Source organism: Eschrichtius robustus, chromosome 19 (assembly GCF_028021215.1).
Source record: "Eschrichtius robustus isolate mEscRob2 chromosome 19, mEscRob2.pri, whole genome shotgun sequence".
Lineage (NCBI taxonomy): Eukaryota > Metazoa > Chordata > Mammalia > Artiodactyla > Eschrichtiidae > Eschrichtius > Eschrichtius robustus.
Window position 1 is genome coordinate 66,292,613 of NC_090842.1, and position 21,560 is coordinate 66,314,172.

The window sequence follows — 21,560 nt, forward strand, 5'->3', positions numbered from 1 at the left end:
GGCGCTTCCCAACCAATTCAGCTATGCGTGATGCCAGTGACTTGGGGCATCGTCTCCTGCTTCCTTCCTTTTCTTCCTTCTTCTGTGTCTCAAAGATACGCCAAATACAGGCACTTGGAGAAAGACTGTGCAGCTCACGGACAGGGACCGGCCTGCCCGGCCAGGACCCAAGGGAGGTGGAAGGATGCGCCCAGGTTCCAAGCCTGCCTGCTACGCCCCGTTTCACACGCCTTAGGAGCGGTTACCGCCCACTCGCCAAACTATTGGACACTCTGGGAGGAACGATAACAGGGCCAACGAAGAAGAGGGGTGGACCCTCTTTCCCGGCTCCTCCCTACCAGCCCAGGGGCTGTCTTCATTGGCAGATGACTTCAGCCCGGCCCCCGCTTTGAAGGCACCTGTCTTTCTCCCATTAGGTACGCGGCCTCTAACGCCCACTCTCCATGCCTTCCTCCGCTTTCCCCACCCACTTCCTGGACCAGCCAATGACTTCAGGGCAGAATGTCCCCCCACGACCAATTGAAAACGGCTCCAAACTTGACGGACGACTTCCCGCCCCTGATCAGCCTAGCTCCGCCCCCCGACCAATTGGCTTACGAGAAGGGGGCGGGTGTATCCAATCAGCACGACACAGGTCTCTGGATTGACGCACGAGTCCTCGCGCTGGCGTGTTGTGCCCCGAGGCGGGAGGAGGCGGAGGAGCGGGGAAGAAAACCTGAGCCAATCCTAGCAGCCCGCGCAGGAGGCCAATCGAACGCCGCGCCTTGGAGAGATTGCCCAATCGGCGAGAGGGGGCCGGCCGCATCCCCGCCAAGAACCAATAGAGCGCGTCCGAGGGGCAAGAGCGACGTGCGGCCGGAGCAATGACAGGCCTATATTTGGGGCTCGGGGGCGGGTCGGCGCCAGAGACGAGAAGAGAGGAGGGGAGGCCTCCTCCGCCGCCGCCATCTTGGACCGGGCCCGGTCAGCTTCCGCGGAGCCATCGGCAGACGCCGCGGCCTCCCTTGAGCCCCGACCCCCGTCGTCAGAACAACCCCGGGCCCACTTCCCCCCACCCCACTTCCGCTTCGCGCCGCTATCGCGATAGCGCCCGGGCCCGGGGCGCGAGAAAAAGGCGGCGGGCGCTCGCCTCCCCCGCCTGTCGCGATACGCTCCTCAGCGGCGGCGCCAGCTCCTGTGGTGAGAGCGTCAGGCTCGACTGGGCCGGACCCCTTCCCCTCCTCCCCCGGCGCCGTTGGCCGCCTTCCCCGCCGCCTCCCGCCCCTGCGACCCCGCCGCCTGTCGCGATATGGCCGCCCCCGGCGCGGCGCCCCCGCCACCGCGCGGCCCCGGCGCTCGCCGTCGGCCCGGCGGTGCGCGGCTCCCCCGCCCCCGCTCCCTCCTCCACGCCCCTCGGCGGCGCCCGGGGGTCCTCCCGCGACCCCGGCCCCGCGCGGCGTCCGCGTCGGGCCCCCGTGGGGTGTGAGGGTGCGAGGTGCCCGCCCCTCTCCGCGTCGGTATTGGCTCCTCGCTGGAAGGATGGAGGCGCCTTGGCCGCAGGTGCCCGCCCTCTCGGGGCTCAGGTGCCTGCCCCCCTCGGCAGCAGCCCCTGTGCTTGGGGGGCGGTCTCCGGGCGAGGCTGCCCCCTTCGCGTGGGTGTGGGGCTGCGAGTCCCCTGGTTGAGGACCCCCGTGGGGAGAGGGGGTCAGCCTTCCCGGGGCCAGCGCTCCTCTCTCCGCTCCCCTCCCTCCGTGGGCGCCACTCTCCTCTTTGGGGATGGGGTGGGGGGTGAACTCCCCTGGAGTGAAGATGCCACCTCCAGGAGTTGGAGCCTCAGCCCAAGTTTCCGCCTCTGTAGTGAAAAGTCCCCCAGGTCTAAGGCTTCCACATCCCACAGCCCAGGCCTTCCCCCTTGGAGAGTCAGGATTGTCCCTGGCGTTACCCGCTCAGGCCTCAGCTCTTACTCCCTGGGTCTGGGTATCGGCCTCTGGCTTGTTGCATGTGAGCTCTCCCTGGATCCAGACTCTGCCCACCCCCTTCCCGGTGTGGGCTTCCTCTGGATGTCCCTCCCGCCTCGGGGTCCTTTTGGTGGGGCTGTTGAGCTCCCCTGGGTCTCAGGTACCTGGTTCTCTCTTGGTGGGACCTCCCAGGTTCCCGCTTTCTCCACGTTGTTAATGATCTCCTGTTGTGGGCAGCGCCAGCACCCCTGTGTCTAAGCAGGACCTGCCTCTTAGCTCAGGGGCTGTCACCTCCCCCGAGGTTGATGCTCCTGTCCTTTCGGCACTGTTTTTTTGGACACCTTCCATCACTGCCCTCACCGTGTCGGCTGTCGCTTCCCTCAGTCTGAGGCTTCTATCTACACTCACATCAGTTCCTGCACTGGGGTGTCGTCTTTCCGGGGGTCAAGGACCCCACCCCCTCGGTGCTCCTCCAGGGCTCCTCGTTGTGGGTGTGTGAGCTTCCCGGCACTAGGGAACCCTCTTGGTGTAACAGTCGTGGAACCAGGGCTCATCCCTACCCGTACCCACCCTGCTAGAAGCCTCTAGGAGTGTAGGACTTTTTAGATCTGAGGTTCTTGTACTGTGAGGTGTGGGGTTTTGGGGCTGGAGTGGTGCCTTTTTCCAGGACAAGGAGCCTCTCAGTGTTGCCTCCTCCAGGGGTAAGGTTCCTGCCTGTATTGGCCACTCTTGGATTTGAGGTGTCTCTGCCTTTCTGTGCGTCCCCTCCCGTGGGACTAAGGACCCTCTCAGGTGTTGGTGCCCAGGGCTAATGCTTCAGCCCCTGCTTGTGATGTCCCACGGGGTGGGACTAGGCTCCTGCCCTCTCCTGAGGCACAGGTTCCTTGACGTGGGGGTGTGAGATGCCCGAGACTTGCGAGGGCGACCCCACTGTTGTCACCTGGCCCAGGACTGAAGATTCCTCTGGTGTAACCTTTCCAAGGTGGGATTTCCAGTCCCCCACCCTTGGTACTGGGCCTCGCAGTGGGGAGATAACTCCCTCCGCCCCAGGACCTAATACATCCACCTTCCGGCCTCTCAGATCTCTGTGTGCCAGCGTCAGCAGCCTCCCAAGTTAGGGATGGCCTTCCAGCATCACTTCCCAAGCAGGCCCGCTCTCCTCTCCCCATGGCGCCAGGCTGCTCTGTATCGGCCCGTGACAGCCCCCAGGATCAGGGACCGCTTGGCTCAGCTCCCCAGGACTAAGCTTTCTGCTCCGCCTGCCCCACTCCTCATCAGGCCTCTTGTGTGTGGCAGCGTCATGTCCCCTGAGGTGGCGTGTTGGGGCTCTTTGTTACTTTCAGCCCCTCACTTTACGGTGTTGGCTCTTGTGGGTCTGGCACCCTGCTCACCCTTCCCACCCCCTCAGTACAGGCTCCTCACTCGTGCGGATGTGCCTTCTTCTCGGACGGAGTCTTGTGGTTAAGCCTCCGGGGCCAAGTTCCCAGATTCCTCGGAGCCCTTTGAGACTCCACGCGGTGAGAACAGCAGGTCCTCTCTCCCCGAGATGCCTGCCCGTCTCGGAGTGGGCCTGCCGTGGTTCCCGTCCCGGGAGCATCTTGGTGGACCCTCCCAGAGCGGTGGGGCTCCCAGCCCTCTAAGCACGGGACTCTTCTGCGGGGGCATCTCTGCCTCAGGACTCAGGCTCCAGCCTCCTTTCTGGTCCTTCGCTGGGGGTCTCAGCTACAGGCGCCCCTTGCTGTGGGGTTTTTCTGCGGAGAGGGGTTGTTGTCTCTGCCGCTAAGACTTGCTCGCTGTAGGACGCAGTCTGTCGAGGGGGCTAGTACCTGGGCCCGGCGTACTTGCCCTTCTCTGGAGGAGCTGCCTTCCTCAGGGCAGGTCTCCCGGTCTCAGCTGTTGCCCACTTTGAGGTTCTGTCTGAAACATCACTCCGCCCCCCCCCGGCTGGGGCTCTTGTTCCCTTGGCACCTTGCTTCCGACTCCTTCGGGACTTCGTGCTGCCACCGTCTGTTGCCCCCTCTGGAGGGTATCAACTCCTCAGCTGGGCTGGGTGTCCCAGCCCACTCAGTGTGGGGACTTGGAGAAAGCCTCCCCTCCCTAGAGCGTGCAGTGCCTTGTTTAGGGGTGTAAGCTGGGCGTCCTGTCCCTCTGGGCTGGAGCACCCGGCCGTGCCCAGCATTGGGCTCCTGGGACGGAGGCCGGGAGTATAAGCGCCCGTCTAAGCTTCCTGTACCCACCCCACACCCCTGGGCAGTAAGAGGCTTTTCAGCGTTGGGGTGTTGGAGCGCAGACCTCAGTGTTGGGGTCCAGGTCCTTGTGTGAGCTCCCGATCAAAGGCGCTTGCCCCACCTCAGTTTGAGTCCCTTCTGTGCAGCTCTCTCCTGAATCCTTTTTCTGGCCGCTTCGCCTTCCTGGAGCTGGAATTTCCCGTGTTGGGATTGGGCCCCACCTTGGCGTGTCAGGCAGCCCTGGGCCAAGGGTGCTGCCATATCCTCTTGCTTGCTCCTTTACGGGGGAGATCCACGCTCCCCCGAGTCACAGGTCTGCCGCCACGCAAAGTGGGTCCCTGTGTAGGACGCTGCTCTGAGGTTGAGGGCCAGCCCCGTCACGTGGGCTTCTGGTTCTGAGGCGTGCTCTCTGATACCCTGTGCCACCGGTAGCTGCTAGCCGCGTGTGTTTAAATTTCAGCTAGCGAGCAGAAAAATTTTTCATTCCATTCTGTGTTGCACTAGCCACGTTTGGAGCTGTCGAGCGTTCAGTGGCACAGATATAGAACGTTTCTGTCACTGTGGAAAGTTCCGTTGGGCCGGACTCTTCTTTGCGTTCCCTTCCCAGTGGGTGGAGGCCCTCTTGCTGTGACTTCCCTCTGGGTTAAGGCTCTGAGTCCTCCGTGTAGGGCTCTTGCTGCCTGGGCAGTTGGGGCTGCTCTGGGGCACCCTGCCCTAGGCCTGTAGGGTGGGCACTCCCCAGATCTCAGGAAGCCATGCTTTTCAGTAGAGGCCCCCTCGCTGGGAGCGGGGAGCTCCTGCAGCAGAGGCATAGCCCTCCCTCCCCAAGGCTCCCCATCTCCCCTGGTCTTGGTGTCGGGCCCTAAGGTGCCGCTTCCCCCTGGGCGAAAGCTTCTGGTGACTCCCCTTTGGCCTCAGTCCCCTCTGGGTTGCATGTGACTTCTTTAGGATGGAGGTGCCCGTGTCTCTTAGGTATTGGGTGCTTGTCTGAGGGTTTATGTTTCCCTGAGTCTACATTGCCAGTGCACTTGACATGTAATTCCTTCGTGTGTGCCGATAGCTCCCGCGCAGCTCGGGTTCCCTTCCATCCTCTCGCCTTTGTAGGAGTTCTCTTCTCCTGCTCTTCTCTCCGGTGGTGCTTTCTGCCCCCACACCTCGAACCCTTTTTGGTATCACCCTCTGTGGGTCAGGAGTATTATCTCCTTTGGTTTAAGGATCCTTCTCTGGAATAAGCAAACTTGTCAGAGGTCTGAAGCGCTCTTCTACTTGGAACCAGCCACGTCTGTGCGGGTGGGTTTAGCTTTCACAGTTGTAGGCATCTTCCGTGTTCCCCCCACTGCACTTCCCCTTTGTTCCTTACAACTGATACGCGTATAAGTGGTCTCGGGCCCTTCTCCGTGGGATGCAAGCTTCTTTGTCTCCTGACTTGTCTGAGGAGTAACCTCTCCCTGTGTTAGGATTCTGGTCACCTGTGTGCTTGACTTCTCTAAGGGAACTGTGGTCTTCAGGTCTAAGGCCTTTGTCCCTAGCAGGCAGCTGAGTGCTGCATGACAGTTTCCTGCTCTAAACACTCCCTTTGCGTATCATCTGGGGAGAAAGTGCTTCATGCTCTAGGACTTTTCCAGTTCCTGGGTCAGAGGCACACAAAACGTGTACCTTATGTACGTACGTATTTAGTTGCTCTTGGCCGCGTTGGGTCTTCGTTGCTGCGTGCGGGCTTTTTCTCTAGTCGGAGCAGGCGCGGGCTACGCTTTGTTGTGGTGCGTGGGCTTCTCACCGCGGTGGCTTCTCCCGTTGCGGAGCACGGGCTCTAGGCGCGGGGGCTTCGGTAGCCGTGGCTCGCGGGCTCTTCGAGCACAGGCTCAGTAGTTGTGGCGCACGGGCCCAGTTGCTCCGCGGCACGCGGGATCGCCCCGGACCAGGGCTCGAACCCGTGCCCCCTGCGTTGGCAGGCGGGTTCTCAACCACTGCGCCACCAGGGAGGCCCCAAAAAGTATACCTACTTCCTTCTTTCAGCAAACTTCCAGAGTCCTTTTATGGACCAGACCCTGCGCTGGGCAGTCAAGGCAGCATAAGGAGAACTGGGCCCAGTCTCTGTCCTCAGACAGTAAAATGCACCTTCCCCTTTCCATCCCATGCACCCTATTCCCAACCTCGTTCATGTCTCTGGGTTTGGACCAGCCAGGGAGTAAATGTGTATTCCTTCCGCATCTCTCCCAGCAGCGTCCTTCTCCAAGAGAGCATGAAGAGAGTGCGTCCGTAGGGCAGGGAAGATGGCGGACAAGCGCAAACTCCAAGGTACTAGGTCCACTGCCTGCTGCCTGTGTGGCCACGTGCTGACTCTCCTCGCAACTCCTCTTTGGATCCCTGCTGCCTTGGCAGGACGCTAACAGCCTTCCTTCCTCCCTGGCCAGGCGAGATTGATCGCTGCCTCAAGAAGGTGTCCGAGGGCGTGGAGCAGTTTGAAGATATTTGGCAGAAGGTACAGGGGCTGGCCCCTAAAAATCCGGGTGGGTCTCTAGGGAGGAGAGGACAGGACAAAGTTGAGGAGTTCCTGAGTGTCAACCAGGGAGAGGGCCTGCATCTCCAGGTGCCAAGGACCTCAGAGAAGCAGCTCTGAGATGGACTGGTCCTGGGGGGTTGTGCCCAGAGTCCCCGGCCCACAGAGGGAGACTGGAGTTTTACCACTGGAGTGGGCAGCAGGGCAGCCAGAACCACACAAACTCCTGGATTCTCTCCATCCCTCAGCTCCACAATGCAGCCAACGCGAACCAGAAAGAAAAGTATGAGGCTGATCTAAAGAAGGAGATTAAGAAGCTTCAAGTGAGGGGGCTGGGGGTCTGGACTCCTGTGTCCTGAGGGCGGGGGGAACAGGGAGAGGAGGGGGCGGGGGCCTCGGCGCCCGGGTCCTGAGTGTCTTGCTGTTCCCACCGCCAGCGGCTGAGGGACCAGATCAAGACTTGGGTAGCATCCAACGAGATTAAGGACAAGAGGCAGCTTATAGACAACCGCAAGCTCATTGAGACGGTAGGAGCCCAGAGTCTGCTACCTGAGAGGTGGCGGGGGGTGGGTCGGATTCCTGGGTCCCCAGAGGTCCTGTCCTGAGAAGAGTGAGGTCTCTGCGCCTGGGGAAGGTGGGAGGCGAAGGGCTGGGAACCTGAGAGTGGGGCTCCTGGGGCTCCGGTTTGAGTGTCCACTGGCCCTGAGTCAGCTGCTCTCCCACCTTCGGGAGCCCCCTTCCAACTGTGCTCTCCACAGCAAATGGAACGGTTCAAAGTTGTGGAGCGAGAGACCAAGACCAAAGCCTATAGCAAGGAGGGCCTGGGCCTGGCACAGAAGGTGGACCCTGCCCAGAAGGAAAAGGAGGAGGTCGGCCAGTGGCTCACGGTGAGTCAGGGCAGAGGAGGAGGTGACCTGGGGCCCGGACCCTGGCTGTGTGAGAGGACTCTGGCTGACCGCTTGCCTTTCCCCGCCCACCCCCAGAATACCATCGACACCCTAAACATGCAGGTGGACCAGTTTGAGAGTGAAGTGGAGTCACTGTCGGTGCAAACCCGCAAGAAGAAGGGCGACAAGGATGTGAGTGGGGGGCCCCTGTGCCCAGAGGACAGAGATGCGCTGGCGATCAGGAGAGGCCGGCTCTCCGGCGTGTGGGAGTCGGGGCCTGGGCTCCTGGGGCAGACAGGGCCGGCAGCTGGGGCTAGGGGGTCAAGGGGTGGGATGGGGAGGGCTTAGCAGCTGACTGGAGGGTGCGGTGTGCAGGGAACAGGTGAGGCAGACTCCAGGGTCCCACCTGGGTGTCTGGGTAGACGTTGGGGCCGACAAGAAGAGGAGCGCTTTGGGGGAAGATGCTGAGCTCTGCTTGGGTCGCCGAGTAAGTGTGAGACCTGAGGGACAGCCAGGGCAGGGAGGGTACGGAGCTGCAGCTGTGGCCTCCCACTACCTAGAGGGCCCGGGTCCTAAGGAGAGGACAGCAGGTGTGGACAAGGGCGGGCGTGGAGGAGTGGCTCATTTAGCCTCAGGAGAAGGGTGGTCCGAGACAAAGCCAGGGCTCAGGACCCAGATTCCAGAAAGCCGGGGTTGTGGGTCCGAGTTCATAGGGCTGCAGACTGTCTCTGCCTATTGACACAGGAAGCACGGGGGACAGAGAGCTGGCTCCTCGGGAAGCTGGGGGCGGCGCTGTGCCAGAGTTGGGTGTCTGAGACTGAGGGGTCTGGAACCGTGGGCTTGGAGGGAGGTCCTTGCGGACAGGAGGGATTTGGAACTGGGGCTAGGATGTCAAATCCTAAAGGGAGTGGGGCCTTGGGAGGGAGCCTAGGAGACAGGCCTCTGAATCTGGGCTTCCTCTTAGGGACACGTGGATGGGGGTGGGGGTCATGGTGGTGACAGATGCTCAGAGTTATAAACAACAAGCTTCCGCCAAACGGGGATTGCCATTATTACTGTTAGAGCAAGACAGGGGCGGCTGTGCTCCTGTATTCCACAAGGTGCTCGGATCTGGTGGGTGGGCTGGGCGGTCAGGCGGGGGGCAGATCGGGCCACGTTGTAGGGGAGACTCCTTCAGCACTTTCCAGGGATGTCGGGGTGGGAGGAGCCGCGGGATCCCTGAGGGGTCAAGGCGGGCAGACCCCGGAGGGGCTGGAGTGGGGCCTCTGGGTCTCCACCAGGGTCAGGGACTGAGGACGGGTTCTGTGGGGGCAGGAGGGGCAGGGCAGGCCCTGCAGCCCCTGAGCCTGGCCCTGGGCTCGCCAGCAGAAGCAGGACCGGATCGAGGGCCTGAAGCGGCACATCGAGAAGCACCGCTACCACGTGCGCATGCTGGAGACCATCCTGCGCATGCTGGACAACGACTCCATCCTCGTGGATGCCATCCGCAAGATCAAGGACGACGTCGAGTACTACGTGGACTCGTCCCAGGACCCCGACTTCGAGGAGAACGAGTTCCTCTACGACGACCTGGACCTCGAGGACATTCGTGAGGCCCGGGCTTGGCCTGCGGGCGAAGGGCGGTGGAGGCCTGGGGCGGGCGTCCCCACCGGCTCACACCCCCTCCACGCCCCCACAGCACAGGCGCTGGTCGCCACCTCCCCACCCAGCCACAGTCACATGGAGGATGAGATCTTCAACCAGTCAAGCAGCACGCCCACCTCCACCACCTCCAGCTCGCCCATCCCGCCCAGCCCGGCCAACTGCACCACGGTGAGGCCTGTGGGTCTGAGTCTCCAAGGAGGGCACAGGGGGCGGGGGCTGAGGAAATGTCCTGCAGGAGCGGAACCTCGGTATCCAGGGTCTGGGCCCCAAGGGCTGTAGATTGCCGATAGGGTGGCTAGGGCCACACGTGGGTCCTGGGTGTGGAGGAGGGAGGCTGGTGCCTGGGGTGCCGAGGAGGCTGGGCCACTGGACACCTGGGAAGGGATGGAGGGTTGGATTCTCGAAGGAGAGCAGGTTCCTGGACCCTTAAGAGCCTGGCACGTGGTGCTGGCCCCCAGAAGACAAGCAGCCTAAGGAGCAGGGTTTAGGTAGGTTCCCCAGTGAGACGAAGGTCACAGGGGCTTGAACAGCTCTGGGGCTGGAAGGTAGGTCAGCCGGGTTCAGATCCGGGGGTTCGGAGATTGGCGTCTCTGTCAGGTCCTTAGAGACACACAGGTTTCTGACTGCACCTCTCAAACCTCAGGAAAACTCTGAAGATGACAAGAAGAGGGGACGCTCGACAGATAGTGAAATCAGCCAGGTGGGTCCGATGGGCATCGGACGTTGATGGGCCCAGCACTCGCTCATTCGCTGGTTTCCAGAGGCTTACTGAGGCCTGAGTGTGGCCCCCATGCTGGGCTTTGGGGACGCGGTGGGTCAGGCTGCCCTGAGGGAGGCCTGCGGTACTGATGGGCAGGCAGACAGGTGCGTGGCTGGTGCTGTGGTCGGGAGATGCTTCTTGGGAGCGGCGTCTGCCCTGGGCATTAGAGGAAGATGCATTCCCGTGTGGGGCAGCGGCAGGAGGCATTAGGCCAGGCGTGGTGGACGTGGAAGTGTGGAGAGGTGAGCCCGGCCAGGCCCGCTGGGCTGACCGTGAGCGCAGGACCTTAGATTGTCAGGCTGAGGGGCCCACACCGGGTGGACCAGCTCTGAAAGGGCCCAACAAGCCCCAGAAACGATAGGTCAAAAACCACACAGGTTTCTTTTCTTGGGCGCGCTCTGGGCCTTGGCTGCGCAGACGGTGTACGTCACAAGTTTCCAAGAGGAGAAGTGCCTCTGAGAGTTTTTCTCCTTAGTGAACCCTGTGGATTCTGCTCACGTCTCCCAGGGCAGCAGCACACTTTAGGAAACGCTGCTGCGCCGGAATGCTATCTTTAGGCAGGAGGAAAGTGAGCCTGAAACCCCTCTGTGGGCTCATCGGAGGGCTGGTCCCGAGGGAGACCCTGAGGGCGGAGTTGATGAGGCTGGTATGGGACCCGGGTGACCATGCGTGGTGTTGGGAAGGAGTTGGTCGCAAGTCCTGCTTGGTGCGGAGTGAGCGTGAGGTGCCCGTGGGGCCTCAGGATGGGTCCAGGAAGCAGTGAGGACGGCAGCCGGGTCGGCTTGAGAGGGCTGGTCAGCAGCTCAGCTGCGGGCTGTCATGGGCACGTTACCCCACGTGCTTTGTGGGGTATTGGTCATTAACGGCCCCTTGAGTTGCTTTTGGGACAGTTTAAGTGACATTCAGAATTACTATCCTGTTTTCAGCTGTTCTCTCTTCTCCCCTTGGACTGCTGGCTGGGTCCAGCTAACCTCATACTGAGGACATTGATGTGTTTCCCACGACTCCCCTGTCATCAGGTGGATGGGTTTCTCTTACACCCAAGTGGTGTCTCAGATCCCTGTGGGACATCGTGGGGATGTCCAGGCAGGACGTGGCAAGCTGGATGCAGGCTAGAAGTGCACGAGTGTTGTGCGCATGAAGGTGGAGGTTGAAGCCATGAGGGTGAATGGGGGGGGGGGGGGGGGTCACCTGGGTCCCCAGGGAGGGGCAGCAAGGCCAGCACCGAGGATGGAGCCTTGTTCCGGGGAGGGGTGTGCGGGAGGCCGGCGAGACCTGCGGCCCACTGGGTCCTGACCCTCTCCTCCCTCCCACCTGCAGTCTCCAGCCAAAAACGGCTCCAAGCCTGTCCACAGCAGCCAGCACCCTCAGTCCCCAGCTGTGCCGCCAAGCTACCCCTCCGGCCCCCCGCCCGCCGCCTCTGCCCTGAGCACCGCCCCTGGCAACAACGGGGCCCCCGCCCCGGCAGCACCCCCAAGCGCCCTGGGCGCCAAGGCCAGCCCAGCTCCCAGCCACAACTCGGGCACGCCCGCCCCCTACGCCCAGGCTGTGGCCCCGCCAGCTCCCAGTGGGCCCAGCCCGGCGCAGCCCCGGCCCCCCAGCGTGCAGCCCGGCGGCGGCGGCGGCGGCGGAGGCAAGCAGAACGGCGCCACCAGTAAGTGGGAGGCGGCCGGGAGGGGGGTCCCGGGGTGGCTGCCGCAGGCCCCTTTCAGCCCCTCTTCCTTCCTCCAGGTTACAGCTCAGTAGTGGCAGACAGCCCGGCAGAGGTGGCTCTCAGCAGCGGCGGGGGCAGCAGTGCCAACAGCCAGGCCCTGGGCCCCCCGTCTGGCCCCCACAACCCACCTCCCAGCAGCTCGTGAGTGTCCGGCCTCGGGCAGGGGTGGGGACAGGCAGCCTTTGGCCCGAGGAGGGACGGGGCCGCCCCCACGGTCGCCACACGGTGCAGATACGGGCCCTGCCCTTGCCGGTGGGGGCTTCCCCCAGAGCTCTCTCCCACCCGCTTAGGTGCTGTGTCCCGACTGCTTCCCAGCTGGGGTATCGTATACGTGTGTCCCCCAGCTCTGCCCTAGAACATTCCTCGCCTAAGTGGGATTGTTCTCAGAGCCCCCCGGTGACGCGTTGGAACGCTCTGGCTCTCCCTTTCCTGCAGGCGTCTTGTGCCCTCCCGCCTCCTCCCGTGTCTGTGTCCTGCCCCTGGGCCTCCTCACTCCGTCAGGGGGCTCAGCGTCCACTTCTCGCAGTGAAGGGTCCCAGTCGTCCTTCCTCTCCCCGGCCACCCCTCCAGGTCTTAGGTCAGACCGTTTCCCAGAGGAGGGGCCCAAGAGAGAGCTCAGCCTCCTCTGTGGGACGTGGGGCAGACCTCCCCGGGTGCCTCACCCCTGGGCTCTAGGTGGGCTGCTCTGTTGTGTGGTTGTTTCCCACCCCCTCCTACACGGGCCACTGCGTGTAGGAAGTGGTCCCACCTGCTTCCTAGAGAACGTTTAGCCGTGTGGTCTCTGGGAGCGTCCTGAGAATGCTTGTTCCCACCCCCACGGCTCTTCTTCACTGGGAAGGGATCGCGAGGAGTGGGCCCCCCTCGCCCGGAGCTGCTCTCCTGTCTGCATCCCTCAGCTGGCCCCGTTTTCTGTGCATTCTCCCTCTTTGACTCCTTCCCCCGATCACCCAAGTCTTCCTGTCCGTCCCGCCCTTGGGGACCCTCCTCTGAGCCTCCAACCCTTTGTACCCCTCCCCAGGAAGGAACCCAATGCGACAGCCCCAACGGGGGCTGGGGGCGTGGCCCCAGGCTCAGGGAACAACTCGGGGGGACCCAGTCTCCTGGTGCCACTACCTGTGAACCCTCCCAGCTCCCCGACACCCAGCTTCAGCGAGGCCAAGGCGGCCGGCGCCCTGCTCAATGGACCTCCACAGTTCAGCGCTGCCCCGGAGATCAAGGTGGGCCCCGCACGTCCCCGGCGGGCCCCGAGCCTCTCTGTCCTGGCCCTGTGTCTCCACTGCAGACGGTCGCTGTCCCCTGGCTCCAGGTCTCTACCTGCCATCTCCACCTCCAGCCCTCGCTGTGTTGCTCCGGCTTCTCTCCCCTGGCACACCTGCACGCTCACGTCATCTCCGGGCTTCTCTGCCACCCCCCACCTGGGTCTCTGTCCCTCTGGGTACTTGCCTTGCTCCTGATTGTACTTGCTTGCTCACTCCCCGGGTGTCCACTGTCATTGCCCTGCTTCCAGCCCTCGGTCATTTCTCCCCATAAGACGTATTACTTCACGTGGCCCACCATCCAGAGCTCACCGCCCTCTTCCCTTCTACAAAGACATTTAAGTCCAGAAAACGCTTGACGTCTGCTCTGAGCCACTTTGTGCTGGGTAAATGTAGCCGCTTCCCACCTTGCGTACAGGGAGCAGAGTGGGACTGTATGGCGGGCGTGTCTGGGTGGGGTGGGGGCCGGGGTGCTGTGGACCCACGTGCGTGCATCTGACTTAACCTGGGGAGGCAGCCCAGCAAGGTTTCTGAGGTGGAACCGGGGCCAGGTCGTGTGGGGTCACAGCGGCAGGCGGGGCAGACGGGGAGAAGTGGCTCTCCCCGGCTGGAGTTCTACGAGGGGCTGATGCCAGAGCTGTAGTTAGAAGGCTGGGAAGCAGGCTTCAGCGGAGGTGAGAGGAACGGGGTGCAGGCTGGCTGCAGGGCCAGAGTCTGCAAGGGCAGCAGCAGGACGTGGGTTGACCATCTGGGGCAGTGAGTTTTGGGATTTATTTTGGGTTTTTTGTTTTTTTTGGCCGCGCCACACGGCTCGCAGGGTCTTAGTTCCCCGACCAGGGATTGAACCCGGGCCCTCCGCAGTGCAAGTGCGGAGTCCTAACCACTGGACCGCCAGGGAAGTCCCTGGGCCAGTGTGTTTTAACTTCACTTCTGCAGGAGGCAGGGTGAGGAGGGCCCCACTGTCAGGGTCCAAGCCCTGCATTGCCTCCTTACCTGCCTTCATCTGGAAAATGGAAGTAATCGCAGTCACTCCTCCAATATGATAGGATGCTTGGGAATAGTCCTCATAAGGCTCTCAGGATAGTTTCCGGCTCAGAGTGAGCACCCAAAGTTTAGAAACACAACGGACAGGAAATTCAGTGTATGCGTTTTTCTGGGGGGAAAAAACGAGCCTTGAGATTCTCAAAACAGGTCCACAACATTTTTTTTTTTTTTTTTAATTACTGGGTGAGTGATGGAGTGGGGAGTGGTGGAAAGGTTTTGAGTAGAAAAATGACAGAGAAAGACATGGCTGGAAAGGTCCCTCTGGGGCCTGTGAGAACAGGACGGTGTGGGGTGTGAAGGTCTGGGCGGCAGAGGATAGGCCCGCAGTGCCAGGTGCCTCCGAGGGAAGAGCGGCCTCGGTGACTGAAGGGCGTGGGGAGTGGGGTGGCGAGAGGAGTGGAAGGCGACTGCCAGTGGCCGGCAGTGGCCGGCGGCCGCGGAGACGGGCAGGGGTCTTAGTGGCGCACGTGGGGCAGCCGGCAGCGGGCGGGCTCCTCCCAGCGTGTAGGCGTGCAGACGGGTGGGAGCTGCTGCCTGCTCCGTGACGGCGGTGGCGCTCGGGCTCTCCGCTGGTGTGTGACCGTCGCGGGGCTGCACGGCAGGGTCCACACGTGCTAGGCGCCCCTCTGTCTGTCGGTGGACACTTGGTCGTGTCCAGGTTTTCTCCCTGCTGTTAGGTGCTGCAGTGGACGCGCTCTTACACTAACGGCCTTGGCTTAGCTGAAGCCCCACCAGAGCAGGCGAGGGTGCCGGGGCCCACGAGGACCCAGTGCCAGCCCTCGGCCCTGGACCTCAGGCCAGGCACCTCTTCCCTCCCCAGGCCCCTGAGCCCCTGAGCTCTTTGAAGTCCATGGCGGAGCGGGCAGCCATCAGCTCCGGCATCGAGGACCCCGTCCCCACACTGCACCTGACTGAGCGAGGTGAGCGTCCGGGGGTGGGGCGGGCGGTCCAGGAGGGGCCGGACGCACCAGCCTCACTGCTCACTGGCCCCGCCTCTGCCCTCCCCGCAGACATCATCCTGAGCAGCACGTCAGCTCCCCCGGCCTCGGCCCAGCCGGCCCTGCAGCTGTCGGAGGTGAACATACCGCTGTCGCTGGGTGTGTGTCCCCTGGGGCCTGTGCCCCTCACCAAGGAGCAGCTCTACCAGCAGGCCATGGAAGAGGCCGCCTGGCACCACATGCCCCACCCCTCAGACTCTGAGCGTATCCGGTGAGGGGCCACGCGGGGCGGGTGCGGGCCCCTGAGTCCGAGGGAGCCTTGACCTGGGCTCCCCACAGGACGCAGGGACTGAGGCGGTAAATGCTGGGTGATGTGGTGCCTGAGGCGCTCCCTTTGATCCACGAGAGGAGAGGAGGCAGGGAGGCCGGGGGCTGCCGCCCACCGGCACTGACCGTCCCGTCCCCCCACAGGCAGTACCTCCCCCGGAACCCCTGCCCGACGCCCCCCTACCACCACCAGATGCCGCCCCCGCACTCGGACACCGTGGAGTTCTACCAGCGGCTGTCGACCGAGACGCTCTTCTTCATCTTCTACTATCTGGAGGTACAGCAGGGCCCCCGGGGCAGCCTCGGGCCCCCCGGCTTCGCCGCCACCGCCGCCGTCCCCCCTCGGGCTGGAGGGGTGAGGTGGGTGCCCCACTGCGGCCAGCGGGACCGCACCCCTCCCCCTCCCCCAGTCCTGGGCCGCCCCTTCCCCCCCCCCCCCCCAAAGCAGACCCCTCCCTGTCCCCACTCTGGTGCTGAGGTGTCAGGTCAGTTGAGGCTGAGGGCTGGGTTGGTCTAGCGCAGCACCCAGGGAGCCCAGCCCCACGGTGCCCGCCCCGATGACTCTCACTGTGCCGCCGCGCTGCTCGCTGGCACGTACTCGGGCCTCCCTGGGGACCGCTAGGGAACTGTCCAACCTCTGCGTGACCCAGTGAGTCACCAGTGACCCCCTCCCTCATCCAGCCTGAGAAAGCTTCTGAACTGCCTCCTCTCAGCTCTCGTCACGATTAGTTTCTCTTCTCAAAGCTTCTCTGAAAGCAATTTCCACCTCCCGTCTCATTTTCCTTCTCCTGACCAGCATTGGTACGTTTTGTGCCCCCAACCCACCCGTACTTGGATTGTCCAGCCCGACCTCGGTCTGTGGCGGGGGCCTGGGGCCAGCCCTGTCGCCCTGCCCCGTCCACCTGGCCCCCACCCAGTTGCGAGGCCCCCTGATCCCCCGTTCCATCCTTCCTTCCCCAGGGCACTAAGGCACAGTACCTGGCAGCCAAGGCCCTAAAGAAGCAGTCATGGCGATTCCACACCAAGTACATGATGTGGTTCCAGAGGCACGAGGAGCCCAAGACCATCACTGACGAGTTCGAGCAGGTGAGGGCCCCTCCCTGTGCCCCGTCCACTCTGGTCCCGCTGGCTGAGTCCAGGTAGAGTCCCCACTCCACACGCAGACTGGCAGCCCTGCTGCCTGCTCCCTTTGCCACCACCTTCAGCCAGCTCGGCCCCTCAGGCCGTCTGCCCTGCCTGGGACGCCGTCCTCTTCCTTCCTCACTGGCCAACTCGTGGTCAGCCGAGAGGTCCCAGCCTCCATGTCCTTCCTCAGAGGAGCCTTCCCCAGGTACACACACAGCCTGTGCCTCCGCCCCTCCTCTGGCGCGGTGGGGGGATGTGGTGTCTCCCACCCAAGACCATGGGCTGCACTGCACGGGGACCTTGACAGTCCCCAGCACCCAGCAGAGCAGGGGCTCAGCAAACACGGATGGGGAAGCTCTTTTGCTGTTCTCGTAACTGATTAATTGGGATCTCCCGCTTCTTGCAAAACACTCTGGAGCCAGACTACCTGGTTTGGAACCCAGCTCTAGCTGGTGACCGTGGACACTTCACTTGAACATCTATCTATCTGTCTCTACTTATCTGTAAAAACGGGGTAACAGCACCTACCTTCATGCAGTTGTTATGAGGATTAAATGAGTTAATAACGTGTAAGTACTAAATGGTGCCTGCTATGTAGTGTCATGGGCGTACTGTACTTGAATATTTCAACTTTCAGTTGGTATGTTCCACAGTGGTTTTTTCCCACCAGATCTTTACCTGATGCCAAGCACTGAACAAGGGCCTTGTCCTCAGGGAACTCAGTCTCCTCCCCTCCATTCCTTCAGGTTCTTTGAAGCATTTCCACCATTCATTCAGAACCCGGCCCCATTCCCACTGTGTCTTCTTGGACACTAACTACAGACGTCCTGTCCCCTCCCGGTTTGGTCCAAAGTCATCCTCTAAGTCAGTCAGTGTATTTCCAGGCATCAGTCCTTCAGAAGTTCCCACACCACCGCTGTTGCCAATAAAACGTCTGTCCTGGCAGCGTGCCTGGATGTAGACCCCAAGCCTGTTCCATGGCCTCGGGGGTTTTGTGAAGACTAAACCCCGGGACGTACATCACATCCTCAGCACGTGATCAGTGCTCGGAAAGCCACAGCCATCGAGAGAAGCAATAGGATGCTTGGCACACGTGCCCGGGGTCGAGGCCCGGCTCTGGCGTGTGACCTCCCTGCGCCTCCCTCTGCTTCCTCTGAGGCGGGAGCGATGATAACGTTTCCCACCTGAGCAGAGCCTTGTGAGGGTGGAGTGAGACGGCGTGTGCATGCAGGGCAGTTGGCCTGGTGCCTGGCTCATCCGTGGCCCCAAGACCTGTCCCTCTGTCGGTCTGACCCAGATCCCCGACCACCTCGTCCACTCACTGACCCGCCTTCTCCCCCGGCCAGGGCACCTACATCTACTTTGACTACGAGAAGTGGGGCCAGCGGAAGAAGGAAGGCTTCACCTTTGAGTACCGCTACCTGGAGGACCGGGACCTCCAGTGACACCGGCCCCTCCCTCCACCCTTCCCTCCCTCCCCCCCCCCCCCCCCCCCCCCGCATGCTGATCCCCCTGCCCAGGTGAGGGCCCTGCCCTGGAAGACTGGGGGGAGGCCCCAGGCCATAGGGCAGCCCCCTCCCCCAGGAAGCAGGGAGGGGGCCGGGAGGCTTTCTCTTCCTCTCAGCCCCACCCTGGGGGCCCGGGGGCGAGGGCTGCCCCCTCCTCCCCTCCCCAGTGAGGGACATTTTTTGGTAAACCTATTTTCATTTTGGAAAATATTTATGAATAAATAGTTTTATATGACGGCTGGCAGCAGCGGCCTCTCCTGTACCCCCTCAGAGTCGGTGAGCCAGGGGGCGTTCCTGCTGGCGGGGGCGCCGGGCCAGCTGGGGGTTGAACTGGGAGTTGTACCGCCTCCGCCGATCGTCCGCCTCTTCTGGCTGATCCTCCTGGGCTGCCGTGCCTCCAACCCGGGCCAGCAGGGCCTCTGCCCGAGCCCTCTCGGCCGCTTCCCGCCGGAGACGTTCAGCTCGAAGCTGGTCCAGGGATGGGGGTCTGGGAGGAGATGAGAGTCGGTTCAGGAAGCTGGTAGCCCCGGGAGGCCCCGCCCTCCCCCAGTGTCCTCTGGGAGGGAGCTGCCACCTGGGAGGGAAGGAGACTGGTGCTGGGACCCTGAAGCTGGCCTCGCCACCTCTAGAGGCGGGTGCCCCTCCACCACCAAGCCGCTGTACGGCACTGAGCACAGCCTGGCCCTCCCCATTCCATCATCTGTGGGAGAAAGGAGACGGGTCGGTATAGCCGATCTACACTCAGGGGTCTGCATCCTAGGGACACAAACCTGCTCTAACTCTAGCCCCACGGTTCTCACGCTCTGGTCTCAAAAACTGAACCTCAGAGAGCTTTGTTTCAGTGGATTTTATCTGTCAACATCTTGCATATACAAAATGAGAAATCTTAACACAAGTGAATGTTCCACCAGCCACATGAGTGGTGTCGTCTCATAATCATGTAGCTTCTGGGAACCCCGAGAACAAGAGTGAAGAAGTTAAATGATGTTATGAAAACAGGCTTGACTTCGCAGATCCCCGTGAAGGGGTGTCAGGACCCCCGGGGTCCCCTGGACCACGTGTTGAGAACACGTATCTAGACCCCAGAGCCCTCCCGTCCCAACCAGAGAGAGCTTCCACGGTGCCCGCATGGCCATGGCCATGGCCAAGCCCCAAGGCCCAGGCTCCTTACTCTTTGGGTCGTTTCTCAGGCCCCTCCTTTTCCTTTCTGCTGTGACTGCCATTGTCACCACTGTGCTTTCTCTTCTTCCCCAAATGTTTCTGCATCTCCCACAGAGGGTCCAGGCGGTTCTTGATCTTCTCATCTGGTCCTGGACCAGACGGGGGGCCGCCCCGCCTTGGGGGGAGCTGGTACCAAGGGAGCTGAGTCTGGGCTTCCGCTGCACTCTGGCCCAGGTACGTCAGGATGCCCAGAGCCTTCTCTTGCCTCTCCTGAGGAAGACAGAAAATGCGGAAGTGAGAATGTCAAGTGTGTCTCCTCTTGGGGAACCCAAGGACACCCAAGGTTCCCGAGGCAGAACCAGACATTGAGCCAAAAGGCCTGTCATGAGCCAACTCTGCCAGGTGCTGGGGACACAACAGACCAGTACGTGTGGGGCTCCTGCTCTGGGGGCACGATGGCAGCTTCAGAAACAACAAGCACAGGAAGGAGGGGACAGGGCGGAGCTGCTTTAGGTCAGGGGTCAAAGGCATCTTTGGGGAGACAACTGAGAAAAACCTGAGAGAAGCAGGCAAGGAGGAGGAGTGACTGAGGCGGGGGGGAGGAGGCACGTTCAGAGTTCGATGGGAAATCCCTGAGAGCAGGTGAGTGACAGGATCTGATTTACATTTAAAAGCCCCTTAACACTTCCCAAATATCTATAGGCTCTGGACAGCAGGTGAGAGACCTGAGAGGTCTGTACCTAGCTGCCGGCAATAACCAACACCTCTTAAGTGCTATGTTTTTGGTACTGTTCTGAGTTCCCTACATTAGCTTGTTTAATCCCCACCATATCCCTAAACACTCCTCAGTCACACCTGACGGGCAGGTGCTCCCCCTCCCCCAGCTCCATCCATGACTGACGAAGAGGGCAAGACCGACTTACTTTCTCTCGTCGCGTCTCTTCCTCGTACTCTTTATTGCCTCTGCTCACCCCCTTCCCTTCTTCCAGCAGCTCTCGAAACAGATCCACAGGGCCAGAGCTGCTTGGGGCTCCTGCTGCTGCTGCTGCTTCAGCCGCAGGTAGTGAGTTCTCATGCCTGGCTTTCTTCCGTAGGAATTCTGTGCGGGCCTGGGGGAAAAGAAAGGTATAGGCAGAACATTCAGAACCTAGATGTGACTCAAAAGAACTGTGAGCCTGGTGCTGACCACAGAAAACCGCAGGCCCTGGTGCTGGGGGCTGTAAAGGAAGGGAGCAGGGGCGCTGGGAGCCCAGAAGAGGCACCTATCCCAGCCTGCGGAGAGGGTGGGGGAATGAGGCAACGCCTGCGGAGAGGGTGGGGGTTTGTAAGCTACCTTTCAAACAGTAAACCAGGGGGGTTCCCAATCTCGAGTGACACAGTAAAAACAGCTACGAAGGCAGCCAATTCGTGTTATTAGGATAGGTGATCTGAATTCCAGGCAGGGCTCCATGTCACTATCCCCAGTTGATTTGCAATTTCTACTGATAAATGTGAATTTTAAAAACCCTGACTACCTCCCGGCCAGTGTTGACAATCAGATTAGCCAAAGGACAGAAAGCTAGGTGTAAACCAAACAGGTTAGGAGTTATAAAGAGAGCCTCTGGTGTTTGTGTGTGGTCAGCGGTGCAGGCAAAAGGCTCGCCCGACAGAGCGGAACTGGCTTGTTCCGCTGTCATTTCGCTGTGTCTTCCTCTCTGAAGCCATCTCACTTCTCTGCACAATGGAAATGACAGCCTCTCTAAGAACGAACAGTGCTTGACAAATTTGGCAAGGCAAGCGCTCTGCACGGGGCGAGCATACAGTAGGCGCTTACTAAATAGGGAGTTTGTGCAGGTAAACTAAAAAGTGGTCCGAGTTTCCTTGAATTGTCCAGGGCTTCGTTTATTCATGAGCTCCTACTCTAGGAGTGGGAACAACCAAGACCAGGGAGAGTTCGAGGTGGGATCCGCAAAAGACCGCACACGCTTCCAGGGAGCCCGGCCCCTAATTCCGCACGATGTGCACCGCGCCTGCGCGCCGTCCCACTTCCCACTTCCGGTCCCTCCGAGGAGCCTGGGCGCTCCGCCCCAGAGCCTCGCCCTGCCGGACTGGGAGCTTACCTCTTGCTGAGCGAGCAGCACCCTCCGCTCACGCTCTTTCTCCTCCTCCCGGGCTTGGGCCTCGTCACGCCGCACACGGGCGACATTGTCCTTGTTCCGGACGTGCCAGCTCTTCTTGGGTAAGATATTCATGGCGCCGTAGCTGTCCAAGGACTGGCAGGCCCGCCTTCTGGCACTTCAGATTGGCGGGAGGATGGCCCCTCCCTGTCCCGGCCATGGATTGGCCCTGGACTATTTGGCACGCCCCTCTGGGTCTGTAGCGAAAGTTGATTGGCTGAGACGCCCACCACCCATCGCCCGGAATTGCGCGTGTTGTCGCCTAGCGACCGCCTCTTATCAAGATTCTGAGTCAATCACAAGTGTCCCCGCCCAGACGCTACTGAGCGCGGCCTCTGATTGGCTGGCACTCCCGCCAGGTCCTCTCGCGGAAGA

At 61.6% G+C, this 21,560-nt stretch overlaps 2 protein-coding genes and 1 non-coding gene across 5 annotated transcripts; 1 reads left to right on the top strand and 2 right to left on the bottom strand.

Annotated features, from left to right (window-relative positions):
* Positions 1-913: 913 nt before the first annotated feature.
* CNOT3 (CCR4-NOT transcription complex subunit 3) lies at positions 914-18,103 on the top strand. Of its 3 annotated transcripts, none has more exons than XM_068527888.1 (18): positions 914-1,179; positions 6,386-6,463; positions 6,580-6,647; positions 6,914-6,988; positions 7,103-7,192; positions 7,424-7,552; positions 7,649-7,744; positions 8,918-9,140; positions 9,231-9,364; positions 9,840-9,896; positions 11,277-11,610; positions 11,688-11,811; positions 12,689-12,887; positions 14,791-14,890; positions 14,981-15,179; positions 15,380-15,512; positions 16,196-16,321; positions 17,707-18,103. In XM_068527888.1, exons 2-18 carry the CDS (start codon positions 6,439-6,441, stop codon positions 17,803-17,805), a joined length of 2,211 nt encoding a protein of 736 aa, XP_068383989.1. In that variant the 5' UTR covers positions 914-1,179; positions 6,386-6,438; the 3' UTR covers positions 17,806-18,103. The 3 variants fall into 3 exon arrangements, with proteins under 3 accessions (XP_068383989.1, XP_068383988.1, XP_068383990.1); XM_068527887.1 differs by having other exon boundaries at positions 6,389-6,463; XM_068527889.1 differs by having other exon boundaries at positions 6,389-6,463; positions 8,921-9,140.
* TRNAA-UGC (transfer RNA alanine (anticodon UGC)) lies at positions 13,752-13,824 on the bottom strand. Its single transcript has one exon. It is a non-coding gene; the product is annotated as a tRNA-Ala (tRNA).
* Positions 18,061-21,343, bottom strand: LENG1 (leukocyte receptor cluster member 1). The gene is made up of 4 exons (XM_068528004.1): positions 21,129-21,343; positions 19,953-20,138; positions 19,040-19,299; positions 18,061-18,355 (listed from the first exon to the last, which is right to left on the bottom strand). Exons 1-4 carry the CDS (start codon positions 21,258-21,260, stop codon positions 18,136-18,138), a joined length of 798 nt encoding a protein of 265 aa, XP_068384105.1. The 5' UTR covers positions 21,261-21,343; the 3' UTR covers positions 18,061-18,135.
* Positions 21,344-21,560: the final 217 nt, after the last annotated feature.